The 23,042-nt window shown below is 52.4% G+C and overlaps 2 protein-coding genes across 4 annotated transcripts; both read left to right on the top strand.

The window, feature by feature from the left end:
- Positions 1-299: 299 nt before the first annotated feature.
- On the top strand, positions 300-11,224 carry LOC142068277 (zinc finger protein RFP-like). 2 transcript variants are annotated; one of them, XM_048818507.2, is made up of 8 exons: positions 300-380; positions 2,027-2,452; positions 4,154-4,249; positions 6,243-6,473; positions 7,600-7,622; positions 8,288-8,403; positions 9,018-9,047; positions 10,162-11,224. In XM_048818507.2, exons 2-8 carry the CDS (start codon positions 2,036-2,038, stop codon positions 10,674-10,676), a joined length of 1,428 nt encoding a protein of 475 aa, XP_048674464.2. In that variant the 5' UTR covers positions 300-380; positions 2,027-2,035; the 3' UTR covers positions 10,677-11,224. The 2 variants fall into 2 exon arrangements, with proteins under 2 accessions (XP_048674464.2, XP_074975586.1); XM_075119485.1 differs by lacking the exon at positions 300-380 and having other exon boundaries at positions 1,898-2,452; positions 6,288-6,473.
- Positions 11,225-12,525: 1,301 nt separating this feature from the next.
- LOC142069104 (zinc finger protein RFP-like) lies at positions 12,526-21,862 on the top strand. Of its 2 annotated transcripts, none has more exons than XM_075119484.1 (7): positions 12,526-13,095; positions 14,797-14,892; positions 16,931-17,116; positions 18,241-18,263; positions 18,929-19,044; positions 19,660-19,689; positions 20,805-21,862. In XM_075119484.1, the coding sequence occupies exons 1-7, from the start codon at positions 12,679-12,681 to the stop codon at positions 21,317-21,319; spliced, it is 1,383 nt and encodes a 460-aa protein (XP_074975585.1). In that variant the 5' UTR covers positions 12,526-12,678; the 3' UTR covers positions 21,320-21,862. The 2 variants fall into 2 exon arrangements, with proteins under 2 accessions (XP_074975585.1, XP_074975584.1); XM_075119483.1 differs by having other exon boundaries at positions 12,528-13,095; positions 16,886-17,116.
- The last annotated feature ends 1,180 nt before the right edge of the window (positions 21,863-23,042 follow it).

Here is a 23,042-nt window from a genome sequence, read left to right as displayed (position 1 = left end):
ATTCATGGGACTGTGTGATGAGCTCGCCCCAGCCCTGTGGCCAGCGGCGTTTTAATGCCTAGGCCTAGAGTGGCAAATTTGCAGGGGCGGCAAATTTATAATAGCAGCAAGAGGCTGCTTCCCCCCCCTCACCCCGGTGCTGGTTCGCACCCTCCACCCCTGGCACCGCCCCAACTCCACCCCTTCCCGCACCATTCCCCTCCCTCATTGGTCCCCTTCCCCAAATCCCCACCCCGGCCCCGCCTCCTCTCCTGAGCGCGCCGCTTTCCCCCCCTTCCCCCCTCCTTTGCGAAGCTGTTTCGTGCACAAGCACTGGCAGGGAGCGGGGAGAAGCAGGACCCGGCAGCGCGCTCAGGGGAGAAGGCGGAGGCGGAGTGGAGGTGAGCTGGGGTGGGGAGCTGCTGGGGGGGGGGCAATTATTTCTTGGCCTAGGGGCGGCAAAATCATTAATCCATCGCTGCGTCCGGCGCAAGGACATGAGAATGAGAGCTGCCCTGTCACTGGAGAAGCGCGTGGCAATTGCACTGTGGAAGCTGGCTACTCCAGACTGCTACTGATCAGTTGCTAACCAGTTCAGAGTGGGAAAGTCAACTGTTGGACTCGTGTTGATGGAAGTGTGCAGGGCCATTAATCGCATTCTGCTCCAAAAGACCTGGCTTTTGTCTCCTGTTCGGTGCACGGTGCTTCGAGTGTAAGCTCTTTGGGGAAAGGCACTGCCTTCTGTTTGTTCTGTATACTGATCCATGACATGGATGCTTTGGTACAATGGTATTACAAATAATCAATCATTATGATCTGACCTGTAAACAATCCAACATCTCATTGGCCTTAGAAACAGTGCCCACCCCGAACAGCACAAGGCTGCCCAAGACAGCGAGGGCAGGAGATGCTGATTTGTAATAGTGCATCCCAGTCTGTTTCCAACGTATTCACATTGAATGGATGTACCATTCCATCCAGGTGCAGAGCAGCCAGTGCAACTGGCTGCATCTGCAGAAGCATCTCCAGCCAGCACTGCCTTCCCCCTGCAGCTGAATTCCCTTTCCTGGCCCCTGTTTAAACTCCACACCCACTCTCCAGTCTGGCACCAAATCTCCCTCTCAGGGGGGAGGGATAGCTCAGTGGTTTGAGCATTGGCCTGCTAAACCCAGGAACGTGAGTTCAATCCTTGAGGGGGCCATTTAGCGATCTGGGGCAAAAACTGGGGATTGGTCCTGCTTTGAGCAGGGGGTTGGACTAGATGACCTCCTGAGGTCCCTTCCCACCCTGAGATTCTATGATTCCTGGAGTCTGCTCTGAGTACCCAGACTCAGAGACTCAAAGTTTCAATGTCTCCGCTGCACAAAAGGAACAAAATTCTGGAGTACCTCTGAGTCTCCCGCAAATAGTTCCCCCACTCTCTGCAATAAGAAACCCAGTGCAGTCTCAGACACGGTCCACGGCAGGAAGCCCTGCACTGGATTGGACATTTGCTAGACGCGACCCTTGGAATTAAGGATCTAAATCAGCATCCTCAGACTGAAGCAAGCTGCCAAGCCGCTGCATTTAAAATAAACCCCGGCAGTAAACCCGTAAGGGAATCAGAGGCGTGCACTCTAGTCTGCACAATGCTCCGCTGCAGCCCATGGTCGATCCAGCTGCTGCCCGGTCTGTCTGGGCCTTCAACAGAAGGGCACAGCCCTACCTGGGAGAGCAACCCAACACTGAGAAATCAGATCTGCTGCAGTGAACAAAGCCCTGTCCAACCAGGGTGTGTGTGGATTTGGGAGTCAAATAATAGAATTCAAGTCAACTCTTCACTTTTTCCAAAAGAGTGACATTCTCCCTAACCTGACCCTGCTTTTTCCCCTGTGCACTCTTCCCAGCAGAGAGAGGGTCAGGTTTCTCATCAGAGCCCCCAGGGGCGGGGAGAACTCACAGCCCCAGCTGATTCTAGCTCCGCCAATGAGACAGAGCCAGGAAGGGAAACACCCAATTCCTGTCCCAGACGCTGGAAATTCAAACGAGCTTTGTGTTCCCCTTCCAGCCGGGAGCCATGGCTGGAGAGAGCAAGGCAGAAAGTCTCCGGGATGAACTTTCTTGTCCCATCTGCCTGGAGTATTTCCAAGAGCCGGTGTCTATCCACTGCGGGCACAACTTCTGCAGAGACTGCATCAGCCAGTGCTGGGGGGAGTCGGAGCCCAACTTCTCCTGCCCCCAGTGCAGAGAAACCGCCCAGCAGAGAAACTTCAGGCCCAGCAGGGAACTGGCGAGAGTTATCGAAATAGCCAGAGGGCTGAGTTTCCAGGCAGCCAAAGGCTCAGGAGGGGAGCGAGTGTGTGAGAGGCACCAGGAGGCCCTGAAACTCTTCTGCGAGGAGGATGAAACCCCCATCTGCCTGGTGTGTGATAAATCCAAGGCTCACAGATCTCACACGGGGGTTCCCATAGAGGAGGCTGCCCAGGAGTACAAGGTAGGAAATCTCCGCCCGGCGTCAGTGTTTGTACCTATGGGGTTTTTCAGATATATTTCCAGGCCCAGAGTAGAGCTGCTCATGCAGAGGTCACGTAGCCTGCGGCCATACCTGGGGGTCCCCAGGCTTTCCAATGTTTGGGTTTCCTTCTCGTGTCACCTGACCTCTAGTGTCATTTCCTCCTGTCATAAAGGATGTTTTTTTGCTAACTACAGTGTTGTGATAAAGATTTTGAACCTTACACATGGATCTCTGCTCTGACTTGAGGACCAATTTCCAGGAGTGGGTGGGGAAAAATATTCATTATCTTGTGATGCCCTTTTCCTCAGCGAATATTTCTGTTCCAACACACGTTCCTGCTGAGCGGGACACACCGGAACCAGCACTGCCAGCCCCCACCGTTCTTAAATCCTGCGATCTTTGGAAAGATTCAGTCAGACTGCGGGAATTTATCCTCCCACGCTCTGCTTCATTCATTTCAAACCACCAGAGAAATAACTTGCTTCTTGGTCCCCAAAAGATGCTGGTGGAGGCGAGGTGAGGCAGGGGTGCAGTCAAAGCTCCTGACTGGAGGACAGATGAGGAATTTTTGGAGCAAACCTGGCACCATCTGTTTTACTCGGATCAGCAATCTGAGAGCAGAGTTGTAGGAAAGAGATCTTCACTGAACACACTGAGAGGCCAGTGCTACAGGGGCCGGCAAACTTTTTGGCCTGAGGGCCACATCGGGTTTCCAAAATTGTATGGCTGGCCGGTTAGGGGAGGCTGTGCTTCCCCAAACAGCCAGGCATGGCCTGGCCCTTGCCCCCTGATAAACCCCCCCAGGACCCCTGCCCCATCCACCCCTCACAGTCCCCTGACTGCCACCGGACTCCCCACCCCTGAGTGCCCCCCGCCGCCCCATCGAACCCTCCCTCTCCTTCCTGACTGCCCCCCCCCGGGGATCCCTGCCCCCATTCAACCCCCCCTATTCCCCGCCCTCTGACCGCCCTGACCCCTATCCACAGCCCCGTCCCCTGACCACCACCTCGAACTCCCCTGCCCTCTAGCCCACTCCCCCTTCCCCCTTACCGCGCGGCCTGGAGCCCCGGTGGCTGACAACGCAACAGCCGCACCGCCGAGAGCACCAAGACAGGCAGCCGGGGTGCCCGGCTGGAGCCAGCCACGCCACCGCGCAGCACAGAGCCCCGGGTCAGGCCGCGGCCCTGCAGCTGCGCTGCCTGGCAAGAGCGCGCAGCCCCACCGCCCAGAGCCTTGCACTGGCTGCTCAGTGAGCTGAGGCTGCGGGGGAGGGGCCGGGGACTAGTCTCCTGGGCCAGGAGCTCAAGGGCCGGGCAGGAGGGTCCTGTGGGCCAGATGTGGCCTGCAGGCTGTAGTTGGCCCACCTCTGCACTAGAGTTTGTGCACTGGCTGCCTGGATCCAGTTTGTGCTCCTAGCCCCCAGGTGTCAGAGTGAACTAGTTCTCTTCTGCTGCTTGCTCCCAGTTCCTGCAGCGTCCCTGGCCTGGCCTGTGCATTGCCCTGTGGGTGCCCTCCCGGTCTGCTGCTGGGTTAAGTAAACTGGAAAGCTACATCCATGCACCGGTGTTATTGCCGGGGGATACGGGGTGGGGGGAAGTGAAATTTCAAAAGAAAATTGCTCCTCAAGCTCCAAAAGAAAAAAAATGACTCCCTCCGCCCCCCGCATTTCTCTTTGCCCAGGAACAGTTCCAGACCCGACTGCAGGCTCTGAAGGAAGAGAGAGAAAAGCTCCTGGGATGGAAACTGACTGGAGAGAAGAGAAGCTCTGAGTACCTGGTAGGTGCCCAGTGGTGTTACCCAGCAGGGCCCTGGGGATGAAGGGCAGTGTGGGACATTTGTGTGTCTCTCTGGGTCCCTGTGCTGCTGGTTTGGGATTCTGCATGTCTGTCTCTGGGTCCGTCTTCACACCCTCTGGATTCGCTACTCCCTAGTCTAGACGCGATAAATTGACCCCCGAGCGCTCTCCTGTAGTCCAGCGCCAGGAGAGGCGCCGGCGGAGTCGATGGGGGAGCGGCAGCAGACGACTCACCGCGGTGAAAGTCGATCTAAGTACGTCAACTTCAGCTACATTATTCACGTAGCTGAAGTTGCGTAACTTAGATCGATACCCCCGCCCCCCTCAATGTAGACCAGGGCTCTATTCCCCTCTGTGGGCTGGGGTGGGACTGGGACTCCTTGCCTGGCTCTGGGGCAGATTCCCCAGGAGCAATGGGCAGCCCTGGGACAGGGCAGACGCTGATCGAATCCAGCAGCAGGTGCAGCCTGTGCTCCCCTCTGCCCGGGATGGACGGGATGTGGGGTCATGGCCCGACCTCCTCCCTTCAGTTCTGGTAGTGCCAAGGCTGTGTTAATGGTCCATCCCCAGATGTCAGAGAGGCCTGCTGGGCTCGGCCTCAGGCTTGATCTTTGTCTGTGTCTGCAAAACACTGTCTTTTTCACCCTGTGCAGTGCAGTTGTAGCCATGTCGGTCCCGGGATATTGGAGAGACAAGAGGGGGAGGTTAGATCTTTGCACCAACTTGTGTTGGTGAGAGAGACAAGCTTGTACACTACCCAAAGCTGTTCTTGAGGTCTGGGCTGGAGAGCTCTGGGTGGCTCGAAAGCTTCTCTCTCTCTCTGACGGAAGATGCTCCAATCAAAGAGATCACCTCAACCCCTCGTCTCTCTCTTATAGATGAGCACTAGAGAGTCAATAGCTGAGCGACAGCCAAGCTCTCATGCTAAGCACTGATGTTTTCACAGTGCTCTAAAACCCACCTGCATCCTGACCTTGTCTTGGAAAATCACGGTGCCCCATCCAGGCCTGAGACAGAGTTATTGGACTGAATCAGGAGTCAAGTGGCCAAGGGGCTGCAGAGGTGAAGGGCTCAGGCAAAAATAACCTGACGTTCAATTTGTTTCCCATTCTCATAACTTTTCTGTGCCCACCTATGGCTCAGATCATAGCACCGATCAGCCCCAAACTGAGCTGGGTCTGAATGGATTTCACCTTGGCTGGCGACCGGCTCCAGGGCCACACCAGGGAAGCAGCATCTTAGAAGTTATAAGAGGTTCTTTCAGGCTCTGTAAATACTCATACATCTTGGATATCCACATGGGAAAGTGATGTGAGCATGCTCCAGGAGACAGGTGCACCTCAAGCCAGGGTGCGGAGTGGTAGCCAGCAGCTGCAGAAATGGGACAGAGTTAAGGTTGGGTGGCAGTGTGCATGGGAGGCGTGACCTTATCTCTGCATTCCCTTGATTTCAGAGCTGTGTTTGTCTTTGCTTCATTCTTGATTTCATGGTATAAATTTATGGGCTGGGGCTGCACTAGAGATCCTGATTTCTGCACTAATACAGTTAGTCTCTTCAGAGGTGTGGCTGAGCATCCCTCCGAGTAATGTGAATATCTGGAGCTTCCTAAGTGAAACTTAGGAGTTTTAGTTTGTTTTCTTATTTTGTGTTTTCTTTACCCCGTTCAGTCTCTCTCAGGAAGTCTCTGCTCACGTACCTCTGAATCCTGCCCTTTCTACTGTTTGAAGGACTGAGATTGTCACAGGTCACTGATCACAAGAGAAACAAGCCATGTGAGATGGGAAGGGAATTTAGGGCGAGGTGGGACTTTCTAGGAAAATGTCTCTGGTTACATGGGGAAAGTTTCTGTCTGCTTTTGAGGTGCTGAATATTTAGAAATTCCCCCTCCTGCTGACACAGGGCTCTGTGAAATCTCCCCTGCCTCTCTGTGTGTCCTTGATGTGCCTTTTCCCTGTTTGTGCCTCTTCTTTACAGGGAAAGACAGATGCTGAGAGAGAGAAAATTGTGTCTCAATTTAAGCAGCTGCACCAGTTTCTGGAGGAAGAAGAGCGACTCTTGCTGGCCCGGCTGGGAGAGCTGGAGAAGGAGATTGTGAAGCTGCAGGATGAAAATATCACCAAACTCTCCGCGGAGATTTCCCGTCTCAGTGAGCTGATCAGCGAGATGGAGGGGAAGTGCCAACAGCCAGCGAGTGAATTCCTGCAGGTGAGACCTCAGAGCCTTGGGGATATTTGGGAAATGGATGAACGGGGAGACCCATGTGGCTTGGAGTGCAGGATCCTAACACTACAGTGGAACTCACTATTTCTAGTTTTTACATAGGAATCCTCTCTCTCGCTCTCTCTTTAATGGTACCTCATTTAATTGTTAGGAACTACTGTTAAAATGTGAATTCGCTGGTTTACAATCACTTCCACTTGCTTCTGTTTTATTATTCTCTTTTGTATTATTAGTAATTTGATGAGGGGTCTGGAACAGCTTCCACCTGAGCAGAGATTAAAAAGACTGGAACTGTTCGGCTTAGAAAAGAGGTGACTAAGAGGGGATATGGTGGAGGTCTATAAACTCATTCCGGTGCGGAGAAAGTGAACGGGATCACCCAATGAAATTTAATAGGCAGCAGGTTCAAAACACACATAAGGAAGTGCTTCTTCATAGACCTCACAGTCAACCTGTGGACCTCGTTGTCCTGGGATGGTGTGAAGGCCAAAAGTATAAGTGGAGTAAAAAAAGAATTAGATCAGTTCATGGAAGACAGGTCCATAAATGGCTGTTAGCCAAGATGGTCAGGGACACAACCCCAGGCTCTGGGTGGCCCCAAAGCTCTCACTCCCAGATGCTGGGACTGGGGATGGATCACTTGAGTTTGCTCTGTTTTGTTCATTCCCTCTGAAGCATCTGTCAGAAAACAGGACACGGGGCAGATGGGCCATCAGTCTTGTGTTGTTAGGATTGAGGGATCCCGGGAGAGGGGCCCCTTTGTAGGGTTTAGATTTTAATGGTCTTTTTTATAGTGGTCTGGGTCCACTTAAGGCCCACATCACTGGGGGAGCGGAGCCTGTTAATAACACACATGACTTCATCTACCGCTCATGAGGCAGGGAAATATTATTTAAACAATGTGATCCCCATTTCACGGAGAGAAAGGGGGACTTTGTTTTGGAAATCATCCCAGGCCAGCTGCCGCTCTCCCCATGACACCACCAAGACCCCTGAACCAGGATCACAGTGTGGCCCACTCCACCCTCTTTTCCATTGGCCGACGTCCTTCTCTTGGTTATCACTCGTAACTGAGCTCTTTGTTCTCTCTCTCCCCCCCCTCCCCTCCCAGGACATCAGAAGCACCTTGAGCAGGTACGTGGCTCTGTCTCACTCTCAGGGACACATCACTCTGTGGGGCAGGGGCTTGAGCGCCATGCGACGCCCTCATCTCCTCAGGGCACCATGGCCAGCTGTGTGGGGCAGGGTCACCCCTCAGATCCAAATCTCTCCTCTGCTGACGTTACTCCTGGGGTTGATGCTCTTTATTTGAGATGCTGAGATGATGAAGCATGAGGGCAAGTTAATAGACCCGAATAGATTCATGAAATCTCTTGTGTCCCAGGGAACGGGAATATGGACCCTTCCAGAGCAGCGGTGTTCTAATATGTTCAGCTTATGTCCGTTTGGCACCCTGCATGAGGTGATTTGGGGTTAATGGTCTCCATCCATTTCTGACTGAGCAGGTGTCCACACCACAAAGCTTAGCAGAGTCAATGCAGCTTGTTGGCCCATCTCCCTGCTCCACTTCCCCTCGATGTCGTTTCTCTCCGGGTCATGCTAGAAACAAACTGGGCCGCTGTGGGTGAAGCTTGTGCTGCCATTGCCTGAGCGGTACCTGCTCTGAGGCCGGGATACATAGAACAGTCCAGCCTCCAGGCCCTGCAGTCCAGCAGCTTTCGCTGGCATGAAATTCATCTGAGATGCGGATAAAATCGTGATTTACAATCAGTTAATTAGAGAATTCTGTTTCTCTCCAGGTGCGAGCAGGGGAAGTTCCAGCAGCCAGTGGAGATTTCTCCTGATCTGGCAAAGAGACTTGGTGATTCTACCCCAGAAAACATTGGGGTAAAGGAGACTCTGAAGAAATTCCAAGGTAGTGAGCAGGGATTGAAAAAGGAAAATGGAGACTGGTCTCTGTGAAGGTTGGAGGAAACGGGCTGTGTCCAATTAGCTGTGAATGTAAAATTCAATTTAGAACATGGAAGAAACTTAAACAAAGTTTTGAATTTATGAAGACATTTTTTCCCTAGATATACGATATTTATGGAGGAACAACAGTAGTCTGAATGTGATTCGTTGTCACTTTGTTTGCCCTAATTCTTGAGGACTGCAAAGTACTTGGTTGAATGAAACTCTGTGCTAATACAAAGGGCTCCATCTTCTCTTCCTAAGTCTGTTTCATTCCAGTCTGAGCTGTCTATGAATTTTCTCTTGTAGAAAGACGAGGTACACTGAATGCCACATACGCTATGTTTATAACCATGTTATTAGTGCAGAAAGGGTCCATAAGCTTGAGAGTGGCCCATGTCCATATGGGCGAATTTTACGCTATGTCTCTCTCTTTATCTCTCTCTCTGGGTCTCCCTGCCTTTTCCCTTCTGTTCGTGGCTCAGAACTAAAGCACAGTTATTCTGATTAATTGAAGAAATCCTGCATGAAACATAATTTTGATACCATGAAATCTCTTTCTCTCCCTCTCCTCCCAAGATGCTCTGGTGTTTAAACTGCAGACAGCAAGTAAGTGGATCTCTGGCAAAAGGGGGGGGGGTAGTGTTATGAGTCGGGTTTTAGATGGATTGAGAGAAAAAGACAGTTTGTGTTTGTGGCACTGGATTCATTTGAGGAACAAGCTTCTGAGATCGAACAAAAGAGAGTCCCCCATCCATAGAGAGTGAGCATTGCAGGGGAGGGGGCTGGCCTTGAGCACTCCAATATATTATTAACCCCTTAATTGTTGTGAAGTGTACTGACTGAATGAGGGCACTGTCTCCTCTGTTATGCTGAGTGGGGGTGGGGGCCTGGTCTGACCCTCTCTCGGAGTGTCCATAGGACATGGCCCCCTTCTCTGTCTCTCCCTGTGGGTCCCACCTCTCCCTTTCCCCTGGGCTCTTGGGTTGCCAACTAGGCCCCTCCATCCTCTCTGTCTTTGTGAGGTCTTCCGTGGACACTGCCTCCTCCTCTCCCATTCCCCATGGGCTAGGGGACCTGCTCTGGCATACCCACCAACTCCCTCCTGCCTCCTTCCACCCAGGGCTACTGCCTCCTTCCCTTGTCCCCAGCTGCACTGGGGTTTGCGCTCCCCTCTCTGCTGGCTCCTTGATTCCCTCTGACTGGGGGTGTCTCCCCAAGAGGCGGCTGAGGCTGATGCCTCTTCGGTCCCACCCCAGGCTCTGCTGCCTGCCCTGCCCAGTCCCTGCGGCTGGGAGTGGGGAGCCACAGCATGGGGAGCAGGGTAGAAGATCGAGATCATAGAATATCAGGGTTGGAAGGGACCTCAGGAGGTCATCTAGTCTAACCCCCTGCAGGGCCAATCCCCAATTTCTGCCCCAGATCCCTAAATAACCCCCTTAAGGCTTGAACTCACAACCCTGGGTTTAGCAGGCCAATGCTCAAACCACTGAGCTATCCCTCCCCCAAGTCTGCAGCTATAACTGGCCCTGGGAGGTGGGAGCCGCGGTGAAATCCCTGCTCAGCCCCAGTACAGAGGCAGCTCCCTGAGACCCGGGACAGAGAGGCAGGAAATCAGGGAGGGTCCCAGCCAGGACGGGGCTGCTGGGGAGTGTGAGAAATGGTCCCATCCTCCCCCAGGGTTGAGCTCTGCCCCTCACGCTCTGATTCTCTCTCCCCCCAGTGACTCTGGATCCAGACACGGCTCATCCCCAACTTGTCCTGTCCACAGATCGGAAAAGTGTGAGATGCGGGGAGACACGGCAGCGACTCCCCGACAACCCTGAGAGATTTGACTGGAATTGCTGTGTGCTGGCCTGTGAGGGGTTCACCTCGGGGAGACATTGCTGGGAGGTGGAGGTGGGGGATGGGCGATGCTGGGCTGTGGGGGTGGCCAGAGAGTCTGTGAGGAGGAAGGGGTGGTTCAGTTTTAACCCTGAGGAGGGGGTCTGGGCTGTGCAGTGGCTGCAGGGGGATCAATACAAGGCTCGCACCTCCCCTGAGACCACAGTGTCCCTGGGCCAGGTCCCCAGCAGGATCCGGGTTTGTCTGGACTGTGACGAGGGGCAGGTGGCATTTTTCAGTGCTGACGACAAGGTCCTGATCTTCACTTTCCCACCAGCGTCTTTCAATGGGGAGAGAATCTGCCCTTGGTTCTGTTTCTGGGACAGCAAAACCCAGTTGAGACTCTGTTCCTGATACACAAGATGATCTGTCCCCCTGCAGGCCATGAAATGGGCTTCTCTCGCCTCTGACACCCTCATTTCTACAACTCTGGAATCTAAAGTGGGCTGGTGACCTGTTCTCCCCGCTCCAAAAAAACCCAACGAAACAAAACCACTCAACCGTCAGGGACATTGTCCAGCCTGTTTGTCGCTGTTCTCTATGATCGCAGAGGACTCTAGCAAGCTGGTCAGAGAGCAAGAGGAGGAGTCCTGGGTGAGGGAGAACAGTACAGGTGGCAAATCTTTGGGGCAGGGGAGTGGCAAGAGAAAATGGTTAGTCATCACTTTTGATGAGGGTTTTCTAGAATTTAACAAAGCTATTTTTATATCAAGCCCATGGAGGTTGTGTTTTATGGTTCCCATAAATCATTGACTGCTGCCGGCTTTTTTGTTTTTTCACCAAGTGGATTCTGTATCTTCATAGCTGTAAAGATGCTGAAATTTTTGTGTCTCACAATGATTTCTCTTGTCTCCTGCGGGGGAAAATATAGCAATAAACCAGGAGCCATCAGAACTACTTGATTTACCAGTGTTGGGTTTGTTTGCTTTTTACTGACATGCACGGTGGGGTCGAGGTGGGTTACAGGCCATTAGAATTGCAACAAAAGCAACCCTTCTGGAATTGCAACAATAGTAATGATCATGTCCCTGCTAGGCCACATTCAGGTGCTTTCATCCATTGTCTGTTGGATCCGAATTTCCCAGCCCAGGTGCATCAAGCATTCAGACAGTACAGTGACATGTAGCCGGTTACTGGTCCAAACTTCTCATAGACCAGGGTCACATGCGTAGTTGTTCGGTACCTCTACTGGCCACATTCAGAAACAAAAGAGCATCATGGTCTGTTTGATGAGACCTTGCACATATGGTGTGTGCTCTATAAAATGGCGTCCTGACACACCCATGTCACAGTTACCAGTGGGGATCTAAAGCGTGAATTTCAGCCCTGAAATCACAAGCCCAGACCCCTTGCCTTAAAGCAGTAACTCGTTTGAGCTGCGAGCCATGAGTTGGTTGTTCGTGACTGGGGCTGGCCACTAGAGGGACAAGATCTCTTGCACTAAGCCAATGTATGAAATAACCACCTAAAGCCAACGAGAGGGGGTGTGTCCTAGCACTGCCCTTGTCTCCTCCAGCTTTGCTTTTCCGTGTTGTTGCCCTGAGGTTTCTCCTCTGCAATTCTTTCAATAGGATTCACAGAGAGCCAGCTTGCTGCAGGTTTGTGAGCTAGTGGCCATGGGGCGAGCCCCTAGGATGAGCAGGCAGGAGATGGGGAAGGTGAGGCTGGAGGAGAGAGAAGTCCTATCAGACTCCAGTCTCCTGCTGTTCAGATCAATCAGCAAATGGCTATGAAAGCCTGTGGGATTTGGGCAAAGACAGGTGGTGGAATGAAAAAAACAACACACAAACTAGGGGCAAGCGATCATGTCTCAGACATTCTGAATGAAGCCAAGACATATGGGCCAGCCTGTCCACGGGTAGCTGTAGCCATTTCTGTTTAAGGGCAATGGACCAAATTCATCCCTGCCACTAAGTGTGTACTCATCTCATTCAATGAAGAGGGCCAGATCTCCCTGTGGTGCACATCGGTGTTGCTCCATTGGAGTGAATGGGCAAGAGCTCCAGGGGGAGTAAATCAGTGTAGCTTCATTGACTTAAATGGAGCTCTGTCAGTGTACAGCCGTGGTCACGAGTTAATCACTCGCTTGCTTGCTTGCTTGCTTGTAGATGCTCTTAAATTAAAAGAAGAGAAAAGGAAGGCAGGTTTTTAACTCAGCTTATTTTTGAGATGAGCACTCTTCCCAGCAGAGAGAGGGTCAGGTTTCTCATCAGAGCCCCCAGGGGCGGGGAGAACTCACAGCCCCAGCTGATTCTAGCTCCGCCAATGAGACAGAGCCAGGAAGGGAAACACCCAATTCCTGTCCCAGACGCTGGAAATTCAAACGAGCTTTGTGTTCCCCTTCCAGCCGGGAGCCATGGCTGGAGAGAGCAAGGCAGAAAGTCTCCGGGATGAACTTTCTTGTCCCATCTGCCTGGAGTATTTCCAAGAGCCGGTGTCTATCCACTGCGGGCACAACTTCTGCAGAGACTGCATCAGCCAGTGCTGGGGGGAGTCGGAGCCCAACTTCTCCTGCCCCCAGTGCAGAGAAACCGCCCAGCAGAGAAACTTCAGGCCCAGCAGGGAACTGGCGAGAGTTATCGAAATAGCCAGAGGGCTGAGTTTCCAGGCAGCCAAAGGCTCAGGAGGGGAGCGAGTGTGTGAGAGGCACCAGGAGGCCCTGAAACTCTTCTGCCAGGAGGATGAAACCCCCATCTGCCTGGTGTGTGATAAATCCAAGGCTCACAGATCTCACACGGGGGTTCCCATAGAGGAGGCTGCCCAGGAGTACAAGGTAGGAAATCTCCGCCCGGCGTCAGTGTTTGTACCTATGGGGTTTTTCAGATATATTTCCAGGCCCAGAGTAGAGCTGCTCATGCAGAGGTCACGTAGCCTGCGGCCATACCTGGGGGTCCCCAGGCTTTCCAATGTTTGGGTTTCCTTCTCGTGTCACCTGACCTCTAGTGTCATTTCCTGCTGTCATAAAGGATGTTTTTTTGCTAACTACAGTGTTGTGATAAAGATTTTGAACCTTACACATGGATCTCTGCTCTGACTTGAGGACCAATTTCCAGGAGTGGGTGGGGAAAAATATTCATTATCTTGTGATGCCCTTTTCCTCAGCGAATATTTCTGTTCCAACACACGTTCCTGCTGAGCGGGACACACCGGAACCAGCACTGCCAGCCCCCACCGTTCTTAAATCCTGCGATCTTTGGAAAGATTCAGTCAGACTGCGGGAATTTATCCGCCCACGCTCTGCTTCATTCATTTCAAACCACCAGAGAAATAACTTGCTTCTTGGTCCCCAAAAGATGCTGGTGGAAGCGAGGTGAGGCAGGGGTGCAGTCAGAGCTCCTGACTGGAGGACAGATGAGGAATTTTTGGAGCAAACCTGGCACCATCTGTTTTACTCGGATCAGCAATCTGAGAGCAGAGTTGTAGGAAAGAGATCTTCACTGAACACACTGAGAGGCCAGTGCTACAGGGGCCGGCAAACTTTTTGGCCTGAGGGCCACATCGGGTTTCCAAAATTGTATGGCTGGCCGGTTAGGGGAGGCTGTGCTTCCCCAAACAGCCAGGCATGGCCTGGCCCTTGCCCCCTGATAAACCCCCCCAGGACCCCTGCCCCATCCACCCCTCACAGTCCCCTGACTGCCACCGGACTCCCCACCCCTGAGTGCCCCCCGCCGCCCCATCGAACCCTCCCTCTCCTTCCTGACTGCCCCCCCCCGGGGATCCCTGCCCCCATTCAACCCCCCCTATTCCCCGCCCTCTGACCGCCCTGACCCCTATCCACAGCCCCGTCCCCTGACCACCACCTCGAACTCCCCTGCCCTCTAGCCCACTCCCTCTTCCCCCTTACCGCGCTGCCTGGAGCCCCGGTGGCTGGCAACGCAACAGCCGCACCGCCGAGACCACCAAGACAGGCAGCCGGGGTGCCCGGCTGGAGCCAGCCACGCCACCGCGCAGCACAGAGCCCCGGGTCAGGCCGCGGCCCTGCAGCTGCGCTGCCTGGCAAGAGCGCGCAGCCCCACCGCCCAGAGCCTTGCACTGGCTGCTCAGTGAGCTGAGGCTGCGGGGGAGGGGCCGGGGACTAGTCTCCTGGGCCAGGAGCTCAAGGGCCGGGCAGGAGGGTCCTGTGGGCCAGATGTGGCCTGCAGGCTGTAGTTGGCCCACCTCTGCACTAGAGTTTGTGCACTGGCTGCCTGGATCCAGTTTGTGCTCCTAGCCCCCAGGTGTCAGAGTGAACTAGTTCTCTTCTGCTGCTTGCTCCCAGTTCCTGCAGCGTCCCTGGCCTGGCCTGTGCATTGCCCTGTGGGTGCCCTCCCGGTCTGCTGCTGGGTTAAGTAAACTGGAAAGCTACATCCATGCACCGGTGTTATTGCCGGGGGATACGGGGTGGGGGGAAGTGAAATTTCAAAAGAAAATTGCTCCTCAAGCTCCAAAAGAAAAAAAATGACTCCCTCCGCCCCCCGCATTTCTCTTTGCCCAGGAACAGTTCCAGACCCGACTGCAGGCTCTGAAGAAAGAGAGAGAAAAGCTCCTGGGATGGAAACTGACTGGAGAGAAGAGAAGCTCTGAGTACCTGGTAGGTGCCCAGTGGTGTTACCCAGCAGGGCCCTGGGGATGAAGGGCAGTGTGGGACATTTGTGTGTCTCTCTGGGTCCCTGTGCTGCTGGTTTGGGATTCTGCATGTCTGTCTCTGGGTCCGTCTTCACACCCTCTGGATTCGCTACTCCCTAGTCTAGACGCGATAAATTGACCCCCGAGCGCTCTCCTGTAGTCCAGCGCCAGGAGAGGCGCCGGCGGAGTCGATGGGGGAGCGGCAGCAGACGACTCACCGCGGTGAAAGTCGATCTAAGTACGTCAACTTCAGCTACATTATTCACGTAGCTGAAGTTGCGTAACTTAGATCGATACCCCCGCCCCCCTCAATGTAGACCAGGGCTCTGTTCCCCTCTGTGGGCTGGGGTGGGACTGGGACTCCTTGCCTGGCTCTGGGGCAGATTCCCCAGGAGCAATGGGCAGCCCTGGGACAGGGCAGATGCTGATCGAATCCAGCAGCAGGTGCAGCCTGTGCTCCCCTCTGCCCGGGATGGACGGGATGTGGGGTCATGGCCCGACCTCCTTCCTTCAGTTCTGGTAGTGCCAAGGCTGTGTTAATGGTCCATCCCCAGATGTCAGAGAGGCCTGCTGGGCTCGGCCTCAGGCTTGATCTTTGTCTGTGTCTGCAAAACACTGTCTTTTTCACCCTGTGCAGTGCAGTTGTAGCCATGTCGGTCCCGGGATATTGGAGAGACAAGAGGGGGAGGTTAGATCTTTGCACCAACTTGTGTTGGTGAGAGAGACAAGCTTGCACACTACCCAAAGCTGTTCTTGAGGTCTGGGCTGGAGAGCTCTGGGTGGCTCGAAAGCTTCTCTCTCTCTCTGACGGAAGATGCTCCAATCAAAGAGATCACCTCAACCCCTCGTCTCTCTCTTATAGATGAGCACTAGAGAGTCAATAGCTGAGCGACAGCCAAGCTCTCATGCTAAGCACTGATGTTTTCACAGTGCTCTAAAACCCACCTGCATCCTGACCTTGTCTTGGAAAATCACGGTGCCCCATCCAGGCCTGAGACAGAGTTATTGGACTGAATCAGGAGTCAAGTGGCCAAGGGGCTGCAGAGGTGAAGGGCTCAGGCAAAAATAACCTGACATTCAATTTGTTTCCCATTCTCATAACTTTTCTGTGCCCACCTATGGCTCAGATCATAGCACCGATCAGCCCCAAACTGAGCTGGGTCTGAATGGATTTCACCTTGGCTGGCGACCGGCTCCAGGGCCACACCAGGGAAGCAGCATCTTAGAAGTTATAAGAGGTTCTTTCAGGCTCTGTAAATACTCATACATCTTGGATATCCACATGGGAAAGTGATGTGAGCATGCTCCAGGAGACAGGTGCACCTCAAGCCAGGGTGCGGAGTGGTAGCCAGCAGCTGCAGAAATGGGACAGAGTTAAGGTTGGGTGGCAGTGTGCATGGGAGGCGTGACCTTAACTCTGCATTCCCTTGATTTCAGAGCTGTGTTTGTCTTTGCTTCATTCTTGATTTCATGGTATAAATTTATGGGCTGGGGCTGCACTAGAGATCCTGATTTCTGCACTAATACAGTTAGTCTCTTCAGAGGTGTGGCTGAGCATCCCTCCGAGTAATGTGAATATCTGGAGCTTCCTAAGTGAAACTTAGGAGTTTTAGTTTGTTTTCTTATTTTGTGTTTTCTTTACCCCGTTCAGTCTCTCTCAGGAAGTCTCTGCTCACGTACCTCTGAATCCTGCCCTTTCTACTGTTTGAAGGACTGAGATTGTCACAGGTCACTGATCACAAGAGAAACAAGCCATGTGAGATGGGAAGGGAATTTAGGGCGAGGTGGGACTTTCTAGGAAAATGTCTCTGGTCACATGGGGAAAGTTTCTGTCTGCTTTTGAGGTGCTGAATATTTAGAAATTCCCCCTCCTGCTGACACAGGGCTCTGTGAAATCTCCCCTGCCTCTCTGTGTGTCCTTGATGTGCCTTTTCCCTGTTTGTGCCTCTTCTTTACAGGGAAAGACAGATGCTGAGAGAGAGAAAATTGTGTCTCAATTTAAGCAGCTGCACCAGTTTCTGGAGGAAGAAGAGCGACTCTTGCTGGCCCGGCTGGGAGAGCTGGAGAAGGAGATTGTGAAGCTGCAGGATGAAAATATCACCAAACTCTCCACGGAGATTTCCCGTCTCAGTGAGCTGATCAGCGAGATGGAGGGGAAGTGCCACCAGCCAGCGAGTGAATTCCTGCAGGTGAGACCTCAGAGCCTTGGGGATATTTGGGAAATGGATGAACGGGGAGACCCATGTGGCTTGGAGTGCAGGATCCTAACACTACAGTGGAACTCACTATTTCTAGTTTTTACATAGGAATCCTCTCTCTCGCTCTCTCTTTAATGGTACCTCATTTAATTGTTAAGAACTACTGTTAAAATGTGAATTCACTGGTTTACAATCACTTCCACTTGCTTCTGTTTTATTATTCTCTTTTGTATTATTAGTAATTTGATGAGGGGTCTGGAACAGCTTCCACCTGAGCAGAGATTAAAAAGACTGGAACTGTTCGGCTTAGCAAAGAGGTGACTAAGAGGGGATATGGTGGAGGTCTATAAACTCATTCCGGTGCGGAGAAAGTGAACGGGGTCACCCAATGAAATTTAATAGGCAGCAGGTTCAAAACACACATAAGGAAGTGCTTCTTCATAGACGTCACAGTCAACCTGTGGACCTCGTTGTCCTGGGATGGTGTGAAGGCCAAAAGTATAAGTGGAGTAAAAAAAGAATTAGATCAGTTCATGGAAGACAGGTCCATAAATGGCTGTTAGCCAAGATGGTCAGGGACACAACCCCAGGCTCTGGGTGGCCCTAAAGCTCTCACTCCCAGATGCTGGGACTGGGGATGGATCACTTGAGTTTGCTCTGTTTTGTTCATTCCCTCTGAAGCATCTGTCAGAAAACAGGACACGGGGCAGATGGGCCATCAGTCTTGTGTTGTTAGGATTGTGGGATCCCGGGAGAGGGGCCCCTTTGTAGGGTTTAGATTTTAATGGTCTTTTTTATAGTGTTCTGGGTCCACTTAAGGCCCACATCACTGGGGGAGCGGAGCCCGTTAATAACACACATGACTTCATCTACCGCTCATGAGGCAGGGAAATATTATTTAAATAATGTGATCCCCATTTCACGGAGAGAAAGGGGGACTTTGTTTTGGAAATCATCCCAGGCCAGCTGCCGCTCTCCCCATGACACCACCAAGACCCCTGAACCAGGATCACAGTGTGGCCCACTCCACCCTCTTTTCCATTGGCCGACGTCCTTCTCTTGGTTATCACTCGTAACTGAGCTCTTTGTTCTCTCTCTCCCCCCTCTCCCCCCAGGACATCAGAAGCACCTTGAGCAGGTACGTGGCTCTGTCTCACTCTCAGGGACACATCACTCTGTGGGGCAGGGGCTTGAGCGCCATGCGACGCCCTCATCTCCTCAGGGCACCATGGCCAGCTGTGTGGGGCAGGGTCACCCCTCAGATCCAAATCTCCCCTCTGCTGACGTTACTCCTGGGATTGATGCTCTTTATTTGAGATGCTGAGATGATGAAGCATGAGGGCAAGTTAATAGACCCGAATAGATGCATGAAATCTCTTGTGTCCCAGGGAACGGGAATATGGACCCTTCCAGAGCAGCGGTGTTCTAATATGTTCAGCTTATGTCCGTTTGGCGCCCTGCATGAGTTGATTTGGGGTTAGTGGTCTCCATCCATTTCTGACTGAGCAGGTGTCCACACCACAAAGCTTAGCAGAGTCAATGCAGCTTGTTGGCCCATCTCCCTGCTCCACTTCCCCTCGATGTCGTTTCTCTCCGGGTCATGCTAGAAACAAACTGGGCCGCTGTGGGTGAAGCTTGTGCTGCCATTGCCTGAGTGGTACCTGCTCTGAGGCCGGGATACATAGAACAGTCCAGCCTCCAGGCCCTGCAGTCCAGCAGCTTTCGCTGGCATGAAATTCATCTGAGATGCGGATAAAATCGTGATTTACAATCAGTTAATTAGAGAATTCTGTTTCTCTCCAGGTGCGAGCAGGGGAAGTTCCAGCAGCCAGTGGAGATTTCTCCTGATCTGGCAAAGAGACTTGGTGATTTTACCCAAGAAAACATTGTGGTAAAGGAGACTCTGAAGAAATTCCAAGGTAGTGAGCAGGGATTGAAAAAGGAAAATGGAGACTGGTCTCTGTGAAGGTTGGAGGAAACGGGCTGTGTCCAATTAGCTGTGAATGTAAAATTCAATTTAAGAACATGGAAGAAGTATAAACAAAGTTTTGAATTTATGAAGACATTTTTTCCCTAGATATACGATATTTATGGAGGAACAACAGTAGTCTGAATGTGATTCGTTGTCACTTTGTTTGCCCTAATTCTTGAGGACTGCAAAGTACTTGGTTGAATGAAACTCTGTGCTAATACAAAGGGCTCCATCTTCTCTTCCTAAGTCTGTTTCATTCCAGTCTGAGCTGTCTATGAATTTTCTCTTGTAGAAAGACGAGGTACACTGAATGCCACATACGCTATGTTTATAACCATGTTATTAGTGCAGAAAGGGTCCATAAGCTTGAGAGTGGCCCATGTCCATATGGGCGAATTTTACGCTATGTCTCTCTCTTTATCTCTCTCTCTGGGTCTCCCTGCCTTTTCCCTTCTGTTCGTGGCTCAGAACTAAAGCACAGTTATTCTGATTAATTGTAGAAATCCTGCATGAAACATAATTTTGATACCATGAAATCTCTTTCTCTCCCTCTCCTCCCAAGATGCTCTGGTGTTTAAACTGCAGACAGCAAGTAAGTGGATCTCTGGCAAAAGGGGGGGGGGGTAGTGTTATGAGTCGGGTTTTAGATGGATTGAGAGAAAAAGACAGTTTGTGTTTGTGGCACTGGATTCATTTGAGGAACAAGCTTCTGAGATCGAACAAAAGAGAGTCCCCCATCCATAGAGAATGAGCATTGCAGGGGAGGGGGCTGGCCTTGAGCACTCCAATATATTATTAACCCCTTAATTGTTGTGAAGTGTACTGACTGAATGAGGGCACTGTCTCCTCTGTTATGCTGAGTGGGGGTGGGGGCCTGGTCTGACCCTCTCTCGGAGTGTCCATAGGACATGGCCCCCTTCTCTGTCTCTCCCTGTGGGTCCCACCTCTCCCTTTCCCCTGGGCTCTTGGGTTGCCAACTAGGCCCCTCCATCCTCTCTGTCTTTGTGAGGTCTTCCGTGGACACTGCCTCCTCCTCTCCCATTCCCCATGGGCTAGGGGACCTGCCCTGGCATACCCACCAACTCCCTCCTGCCTCCTTCCACCCAGGGCTACTGCCTCCTTCCCTTGTCCCAGCTGCACTGGGGTTTGCGCTCCCCTCTCTGCTGCCTCCTTGATTCCCTCTGACTGGGGGTGTCTCCCCAAGAGGCGGCTGAGGCTGATGCCTCTTCGGTCCCACCCCAGGCTCTGCTGCCTGCCCTGCCCAGTCCCTGCGGCTGGGAGTGGGGAGCCACAGCATGGGGAGCAGGGTAGAAGATCGAGATCATAGAATATCAGGGTTGGAAGGGACCTCAGGAGGTCATCTAGTCTAACCCCCTGCAGGGCCAATCCCCAATTTCTGCCCTAGATCCCTAAATAGCTCCCTTAAGGATTGAACTCACAACCCTGGGTTTAGCAGGCCAATGCTCAAACCACTGAGCTATCCCTCCCCCAAGTCTGCAGCTATAACTGGCCCTGGGAGGTGGGAGCCGCGGTGAAATCCCTGCTCAGCCCCAGCACAGAGGCAGCTCCCTGAGACCCGGGACAGAGAGGCAGGAAATCAGGGAGGGTCCCAGCCAGGACGGGGCTGCTGGGGAGTGTGAGAAATGGTCCCATCCTCCCCCAGGGTTGAGCTCTGCCCCTCACGCTCTGATTCTCTCTCCCCCCCAGTGACTCTGGATCCAGACACGGCTCATCCCCAACTTGTCCTGTCCACAGATCGGAAAAGTGTGAGATGCGGGGAGACACGGCAGCGACTCCCCGACAACCCTGAGAGATTTGACTGGAATCGCTGCGTGCTGGCCTGTGAGGGGTTCACCTCGGGGAGACATTGCTGGGAGGTGGAGGTGGGGGATGGGCGATGCTGGGCTGTGGGGGTGGCCAGAGAGTCTGTGAGGAGGAAGGGGTGGTTCAGTTTTAACCCTGAGGAGGGGGTCTGGGCTGTGCAGTGGCTGCAGGGGGATCAATACAAGGCTCGCACCTCCCCTGAGACCACAGTGTCCCTGGGTCAGGTCCCCAGCAGGATCCGGGTTTGTCTGGACTGTGACGAGGGGCAGGTGGCATTTTTCAGTGCTGACGACAAGGTCCTGATCTTCACTTTCCCACCAGCGTCTTTCAATGGGGAGAGAATCTGCCCTTGGTTCTGTTTCTGGGACAGCAAAACCCAGTTGAGACTCTGTTCCTGATGCACAAGATGATCTATCCCCCTGCAGGCCATGAAATGGGCTTCTCTCGCCTCTGACACCCTCATTTCTACAACTCTGGAATCTAAAGTGGGCTGGTGACCTGTTCTCCCCGCTCCAAAAAAACCCAACGAAACAAAACCACTCAACCGTCAGGGACATTGTCCAGCCTGTTTGTCGCTGTTCTCTATGATCGCAGAGGACTCTAGCAAGCTGGTCAGAGAGCAAGAGGAGGAGTCCTGGGTGAGGGAGAACAGTACAGGTGGCAAATCTTTGGGGCAGGGGAGTGGCAAGAGAAAATGGTTAGTCATCACTTTTGATGAGGGTTTTCTAGAATTTAACAAAGCTATTTTTATATCAAGCCCATGGAGGTTGTGTTTTATGGTTCCCATAAATCATTGACTGCTGCCGGCTTTTTTGTTTTTTCACCAAGTGGATTCTGTATCTTCATAGCTGTAAAGATGCTGAAATTTTTGTGTCTCACAATGATTTCTCTTGTCTCCTGCGGGGGAAAATATAGCAATAAACCAGGAGCCATCAGAACTACTTGATTTACCAGTGTTGGGTTTGTTTGCTTTTTACTGACATGCACGGTGGGGTCGAGGTGGGTTACAGGCCATTAGAATTGCAACAAAAGCAACCCTTCTGGAATTGCAACAATAGTAATGATCATGTCCCTGCTAGGCCACATTCAGGTGCTTTCATCCATTGTCTGTTGGATCCGAATTTCCCAGCCCAGGTGCATCAAGCATTCAGACAGTACAGTGACATGTAGCCGGTTACTGGTCCAAACTTCTCATAGACCAGGGTCACATGCGTAGTTGTTCGGTACCTCTACTGGCCACATTCAGAAACAAAAGAGCATCATGGTCTGTTTGATGAGACCTTGCACATATGGTGTGTGCTCTATAAAATGGCGTCCTGACACACCCATGTCACAGTTACCAGTGGGGATCTAAAGCGTGAATTTCAGCCCTGAAATCACAAGCCCAGACCCCTTGCCTTAAAGCAGTAACTCGTTTGAGCTGCGAGCCATGAGTTGGTTGTTCGTGACTGGGGCTGGCCACTAGAGGGACAAGATCTCTTGCACTAAGCCAATGTATGAAATAACCACCTAAAGCCAACGAGAGGGGGTGTGTCCTAGCACTGCCCTTGTCTCCTCCAGCTTTGCTTTTCCGTGTTGTTGCCCTGAGGTTTCTCCTCTGCAATTCTTTCAATAGGATTCATAGAGAGCCAGCTTGCTGCAGGTTTGTGAGCTAGTGGCCATGGGGCGAGCCCCTAGGATGAGCAGGCAGGAGATGGGGAAGGTGAGGCTGGAGGAGAGAGAAGTCCTATCAGACTCCAGTCTCCTGCTGTTCAGATCAATCAGCAAATGGCTATGAAAGCCTGTGGGATTTGGGCAAAGACAGGTGGTGGAATGAAAAAAACAACACACAAACTAGGGGCAAGCGATCATGTCTCAGACATTCTGAATGAAGCCAAGACATATGGGCCAGCCTGTCCACGGGTAGCTGTAGCCATTTCTGTTTAAGGGCAATGGACCAAATTCATCCCTGCCACTAAGTGTGTACTCATCTCATTCAATGAAGAGGGCCAGATCTCCCTGTGGTGCACATCGGTGTTGCTCCATTGGAGTGAATGGGCAAGAGCTCCAGGGGGAGTAAATCAGTGTAGCTTCATTGACTTAAATGGAGCTCTGTCAGTGTACAGCCGTGGTCACGAGTTA

This window comes from Caretta caretta, chromosome 14, assembly GCF_965140235.1.
Source record: "Caretta caretta isolate rCarCar2 chromosome 14, rCarCar1.hap1, whole genome shotgun sequence".
Taxonomy (NCBI): domain Eukaryota; kingdom Metazoa; phylum Chordata; order Testudines; family Cheloniidae; genus Caretta; species Caretta caretta.
The sequence above is the reverse complement of the archived record's forward strand: the minus strand, read 5'-3'. Positions and strand labels throughout refer to the sequence as shown.